The following is a 6399-nucleotide window of genomic DNA, read 5'->3' as shown; positions in this document are numbered from 1 at the left end:
GGCGCAGCTCCGGGCGCGGCCTGGGCCCCCCGGCCATCTCGGAGCTGGACAGGGCGGACGCCGCGTTCCTCAGGAAGGCCCACGAAACCGGTGAGGGGCGGGGCGCGCGGGTGACGTCGCGGGCCCGCCCCCGCCTCCCGGCGCTGCGTGGGGCTGATGGGCCTTGTAGTGCGGCGCCCCCGGAGGGAGCGGGGCGGGGGCCGGCGGCGGCGGCGCTGCAGGGGCGTGTGGGTGCCGCGGTCCAGCGCCGGGCGGGGCGGGCCTGGGGAGGCCGGGCGGTGCAGCCTGGGGTGCCCCTTCCCACCCGTTCGGTTCCCCGTCCCGCTTCTTCCGAACGAGCCGCCGCCGCCGCTCTTTCAGACCTTCCCCGCGCGTCCCAGACGCTCCAGCACCGGCGGACCTCCGGGCTCCGCCTGGCAGCAGCCCCGGGAAGTGGCCGGGCCGCGCGGACACCCGTCTTCGCCCTCGTCACGACCCCGTTGCACGTGCGCCCCGCGGCGAGGGGGCCGGAGCAGCCTGCGAGCTGCGCCCCGTCTTGGTTGCCGCCGCTCCTCTCGTGCAGTGACGCCGCCACCCGTCCCTGTGCGCGCCGGCACATGGCCCCTCCGCCCGGGGAGAGGTGCTCGCAGCGCAGCGGGGCGCTCTGCCCGGGGGCTGGGGGGGGATTGCAGCCTGAAGCGTTCAGAAGTGCGCTTCTGGCCTGCTCTTCCGCTCCGGGAAGCTGCCCGCCTGCCCAGCGCAGTATACCGGGCTGGCAGTGGGTGGGTGGCAGCGGTGGGCCGGGTCTCAGCCGAGCGCAGCCGCTCGGCGTGGCCTGCTCACGGGGTGTCTCCGCCGCTGGACCCCGAGAGGCACGGTGGGCGCCCTGCCTCTGAGCTGCCCCGGCAGGCCGCTCACCTGAAACCGTTTGGGGGTCGGGTTCCTCCTCTTCCCTGGCACAGGGCAGAACTCTGTGGTCTTCTCACTAGGGGTGCCCCAATCAGGGGGTGCTTTTTTGCTGGCACTTACTCTTACGTCCTTCGTGATAGTGGGTGAAAACTCTTCCAAGACCTTAAGGTACAGAAAAAGTATCTTACGGACCGAAAAAGTGCTAAACTCCCACCGTTTCCCAGCCAGTGTTGGCACAATTCCGTCTAAACGTGTGAGGGCTGTGCAATTTTAACAACGTCCATTGTTCTGCTGATTGTTGATACTAGTTTGCATTTTTATCTCATATTTTTATCCTCGATTTATTGGATGTGCCTGTATACAGCTTTTCAAGCCAAGTTCACAGCAGTTTACATAAGATGACGAATAGGCTTCAATAAGCATTTTATAGTAAAACTGTAAAACTAACTAGGAAGAATCGTTTTGAATGCCCGGTCTCCTTCAGAGCAAGGCAGTTTTGGAGTCGCAGCGGAGGGCGTGAAGAGCCCCAGGAGTCGGGGGCCGGCACCTGTTTCGGCTCCTGTCTCCTCTCGCCCCCTTATTAGTGTTCACAAGCTGCTCTGGAAACGTGTGTTGAAGAGCAGCATATGAATTCCCAAAGGAATAAATAAAAGCACCCATGAACACCCAGTTTTTGCCAGGCTGCTGTGGCCATTCGCTCTCTGCTGCCCCAGCATCGCTCACACAGCTGCTGGCAGTTACGCAGTCGGTCGGTCCTGACCCCACGTCCAAGGTGATCTGGTTGCCAGGTGGGCCGCTGCATGTTGCTCTCTGTTTGTCTTTACGAACAACCCATTAAGTCTGGCTGTTAAGAACAGTAGCCCTTCCACGTTGAAAGCAGCATAGGACTAAACTGTCTCTTTTTATTAATGAAGCTGTGTGTTTGCACTGTTGCTCTTCTTAATATATTTTATGACTTCGTTTGATAAAGCCATACCTGGTTAAACTCAGAAGAGCTGGCTATTTTTTCCCCTGTCCTCACCAGGGTTTCTCTCCTGGTTTCGGAACGGCCTGCTGGCTACCGGCATTGGGGTGATCTCGTACGTTCAGAGCGACATGGGGCGTGAAGCAGCGTACGGTAAGTAACAAGGACGGGGGGCACCAGCAGAGGTCCTGAAGCGCTCGTGCAGAAACTAAGCTAACCTGGCTCGTTTCCACAAAAGGGCTTGTGAGGGATTGGTACCAAGGGTGGCTCTGTATGGGCGGCTCCTGAGAATCAGCCACCCGTTCCGGCGCCTCCTCGGGTCAGCACTCTGGTCTCCTGCCTGCTCGCACCATCAAGGTGGGGTCCCAGCCGAGTTCGCATTCCCAGCGGCAGAACTCGGGCCGTCCCTCTTGGTCCCTCTTTGATGCTGACGCTCCGGCTCTGAGCACGAACCTGAGCAGCCTGAGACACATTTCGTGCCAAATGGTCCCTTGCCTAGACTGTGGCAGGGAGTAAAGACGGCTTCCGAGAGACCAGGCTGAGACGTGTTTGCAATCGGGAAGAGAGCAGCAATGTCCTTTTGGGCTTCTGCCGTGCAGCAGGTGACCTACATTGATGCGCGTCTGGCCCAATCGGAGGCCCGCTTGAGATGCGCCCTGTGCCTCGCTTGTCTGTAGACTCTGTGCTGTCCGTGACCGGGACGATCCTCCTGAATTTGCAAGCGCTAATTAGCAGTTAGAGCCAGAAAGAGCCTCGCTGGGTGAAGTCAGCCCAGAGACAAAAGGCACTTCAAGATGTCTCAGTTGATGGCTCACACATTAATAGCTTTCGTGATTTCCATCTTGTGTCAACAGCCTGCAGAAGGGCAAATTATGATACCGCCTTGAAAGTTAGGCTGGGGCAGTTCCAGTTTGTGGCTGTACATGGTGACCTTGGGCTGTTTGCTTGTCCCCAGGAGACATCCAAGGGGAGGGGAAGTCTCGGAGTCGGCCGTTGGAGGCCGAGGTTCTAGCAGCCTGAACTTGTGTAATTTCTTTGCTTGCATCGCCATGTACAGGAAGAGTGCAAGGAGTACCAAGCGGAAAGCTAGTGGTAAACCAGAGTATGGCTGCTTGGTACCCGAAGCTAAACCTTGTACAGAAGGGACAGTGTGGAACAACTCCATGCGCTTTGGGTGACTCTGCAGTAAAGCAGAAGGGGGGAGGGCCGTTTTTGGGCACGGCTGCTTTCATAAGAAACCCATATGCCAGGACTGTGCTGGCTGGGGGGATGATGGGAGCCGCCATCCATCGCATCTGGAGGGTACCAGGTGGTGAAAGCAGCTGCAGGGGCAGAACGAGGTGGTGCAGCACAAGTCCGGCACAAGCTCTTTCCTCACCCCTAACCTGTTAATGTGAGAGACAAGCCCGAATTAAAAATACTAGTTTGCCCAGACCTCTGCGCTGGGCCCTCTCAGGGGCTTTCCTGCATCTGAACTCTTGGCCACTCCATCGAAGGGCACAAAGGCGATCAGGGAACACTGTCCTGTGGGGAAAGGCTAAAGCAACGGGGTGTGTCGAGAAGAGGAAGGAAGAGGAAGTTGAGGGGGGAAGCATTTTTCAAGGGGCATCCTGTAGGAGGGGGTCACAACCTGTTCGCTATCATCCAGGCTTAAGTTACAAGAAAGCAGCTTTCAGGAGAGCGTCATGGAAAACTTCCTGGTGCTTGGAACATTTAAACAATGGAGCCACATGCGGGGCGGGGGGGGGCGGGGGTTCTGGACGCGGTCGGGCAGAGGCGGCACAGTTGTCTTTTGGGAGGCTTCAAACGGCATTCCTTACTGAGCGGGGGACGGATCTCAGTGCCCTGAGCAGCCCTTCCTACTCTGATTCTATCCTTTTATCGCTCCCACAAAGCCAGTTTGCATAACAGCTTCTTTGCCGTGGCGCGGCTGTGGGTCGTGCTGGCCCTCGGAGGTTGCAGCCAGACCGGGGGGCCAGACTGCTTGTGACATTTGGTCCCTGCTCCGACGGAGGCTGCCCTGGTCAGTCGAGGCCCTCTGACTCGCACGTCTGTCCTCCGGTTCCAGGGCCATTCCTGGATTTTGCCACAGCGGGGCAGTGGTGCCTCACACTGAAAAGAGGGCCGCAGAGTCCGTTGCCGTTGGCCTAATTCAGCGCAAGCTTCTCTCTCTTGGAGGAGCGACCGGGCTGTGCATGTGCGAAGCGGGCGCTGCTGGGGGCAGCCAAGCTCGTCATTGTCTGCCGCTGCATATCCAGGCAGACGTGGAAGTGGTGAATGGCCGGCAGTCAAGCTGTAGCATTGCCCATGAAAATGGGCGGGTCAGCAAGAAAAGCTTTCCGCACAAAGGTGTCTTAGTTCTGCTCAGCCTTGAGCTTCAGGCAGTAGGCCAGGGTTGGTACCTTTGTGGGTCCATTACTGCAGGAAAGTGCAAAATACCGTGTGTGTGTGTCTCCCCGTCCCGAAATCCAGTCTGAGTTGTTGTGGCAGCAACGCAGCTCCTCCCACAGCCTCATGCTTTTGGCACCAGGACTTCGCTCTCACTTAGCAGGGTGGCCCCTTCCGCGGGATTCACCTCTTTATCATCAGGGCAGGAAGTTTTGGGAGGGGATTCAGTTTTTCTGTGCAGCTACGTTCTGGGCAAACGGGCAGAGCTGCCATGGGACTCCGAGGAGAGTCAGCAAAGGGCGTCTCTCCTTCCCAGCGGGCCGGCTGCTGCCCCGCCGCGTTTCGGGCAGGCTCTGCCAGGGCTGGGCCCTGAGTGGACCTCCGCTTGCCTTCCCAGGCTTCTTCATCCTCGGGGGGATCTGCGTCTCGTACGGCGGCATCTCCTACCTGGCCAGCCTCTTCCTGCTCCGCCGCACCATGCTGCTAACCTTCTCCGCTGCGCTCCCCAGCTGTGCCGCGGTCACCACGGTGGTGCTGTTCTGGCTGTGCGCCGTCTCCCTCTACATCGGCCGGCTGGAGGTGGAGATCATCCAGGATGATAACGACAAGTGCCAGGACAAGAAAAAGGAAGACGGGAAGTCGGAGAAGTGACGCCACGTTGGCTCTTGCAGGCAGTCCTTCGGATTGTGGTTGGACGCCGTGGACTGAACCCTCCGGCCCTCGGCCACGCGGCCCAAGGGCGGCTGTATTGCGAACGAGGGACAGGCGGGGGCTTGGCTGCTTTGTATTTATTGCAGGGTTTCCTGGTGGGCTCCGGGAAGCGATGGCTGCAGAAATCTGTTCCCGGGAGGCCCGTCGGCCGTGCTGGTGCCCCGGCAGCAAGCGTGCGCCCCGGCCGAAGAGGATCCCAAGGGGCCCTCGACGGCACGCGAGCCTCCTGCCGAGGGCCCCTGGGCGGCCCTGCGCCCCAGCTTCAGCCAGGCCGCACGCTCGAAAGCGGCCTCCAGCTAAGGATAGCTCAGCAGTAGCCGGTCCTGTGTGTGTCCCCCGTAGTGCTTTGCCTCTGCTTCTCCGGTGTTGCTGGTGCCCCGAAACAATCCCCCCCCCCCACATGCGTCAGAAGCGTGCTCCTTCCACCAACGGACAGCTGCTTGGCACCTCTTGCCTGGGTCTGTCGACATTTCTATTAAAGACACTGACACCAGCTTGGCTCGCTCACTCGCTCGCTCTCTAACGCGGGGGCAGAGAAAAGCCTCCGCGGGAGCAGGCGCTCCACGGTTTGCTCTGGCCAGGGCTCGTGTGGCAGGCCTCGTCTCTGCACTGCTTTGCCTCCTCCCACCAAAGTGTGAGGAAGGGGCTCGGGGTGGGGGGAAGTGGGTCGACGGGTTTGCCGCACTGCGGCTGGGGTCTCACAGAACGCACACGTCATGGCGAGGCAGCGCAGTCTGCCGGGCGCATCTGAGAGGGTCTCGGTGGGGCACTCCGGCCACGACTTTCCTGGCTGTCGCCTCTCTGCCTCGCTCGGGCAGTGATGCATGTGTGGGTCAGCTGGAGGCAGCAGCCCCTGGCTGCAAGGAGGGCGGGCAAACAGACCGGAGCCCGGTTCAGGCAGAGACAAGGTGCTCCAGGCGGGCAGCCAGGCGGGAGGCACTCAGCCAGTGCCAGACGGGGCCGCGCACTCCCGGGAGGCACAGGCCCATGGAGCTGTCCGTCCCGCACAGCTCGGGGCCTGCCCCGGCTGCTTGCCCAGCTGTGCCTCTGCCCAGACAGGGGTCGCCCTGCTTCAGTGGCTTGTGCTTGGGTGACCACCAAGTGCCATTCCTGGAATGCTCGGTATGTGGGGCTGCCCCAAAGACTGCCCCGGAGCTGCAGCTTGCGCAAGGGGCAGCAGGAGGATGCAGGGGGGCAGCTGCAGGACCCTGGCTCTGGCCACCCGTGCTGGCCAGCGGAGCGTTCCCGAGCCCAACTCCTGCTGCAGGGCTTGAACCGGAATGGCACGTACGGCGTCGGGCCGCAGTTTCAGGCGCAGCACCTCTCCTGGCGTGGACCTGTCCTCCCTACACTTACTGTGTGGCCGAGACTCCCTGGCAGCAGATCAGGACTCCACTCCTCCCGTCAGGCATTTAGCAGCCGGCAAAGAGATCTGGTTCCAGGATCTC

At 60.8% G+C, this 6399-nt stretch overlaps 1 protein-coding gene across 1 annotated transcript; it reads left to right on the top strand.

Moving 5' to 3' along the window:
• Positions 1-2: 2 nt before the first annotated feature.
• TMEM160 (transmembrane protein 160) lies at positions 3-5444 on the top strand (the record flags this gene model as incomplete). Its single annotated transcript, XM_044435433.1, has 3 exons — positions 3-90; positions 1913-2005; positions 4638-5444. Coding segments are annotated over 3 exons (435 nt in total), but the record flags the coding sequence as incomplete, so codon positions are not given.
• Between the last annotated feature and the right edge of the window lie 955 nt (positions 5445-6399).

The sequence above is a fragment of the Varanus komodoensis genome, unplaced genomic scaffold, assembly GCF_004798865.1.
Source record: "Varanus komodoensis strain SLA01 unplaced genomic scaffold, ASM479886v1 scaffold29_3, whole genome shotgun sequence".
Taxonomy (NCBI): Eukaryota; Metazoa; Chordata; class Lepidosauria; order Squamata; family Varanidae; genus Varanus; species Varanus komodoensis.
This window is presented reverse-complemented; position numbering and strand designations above follow the sequence as displayed.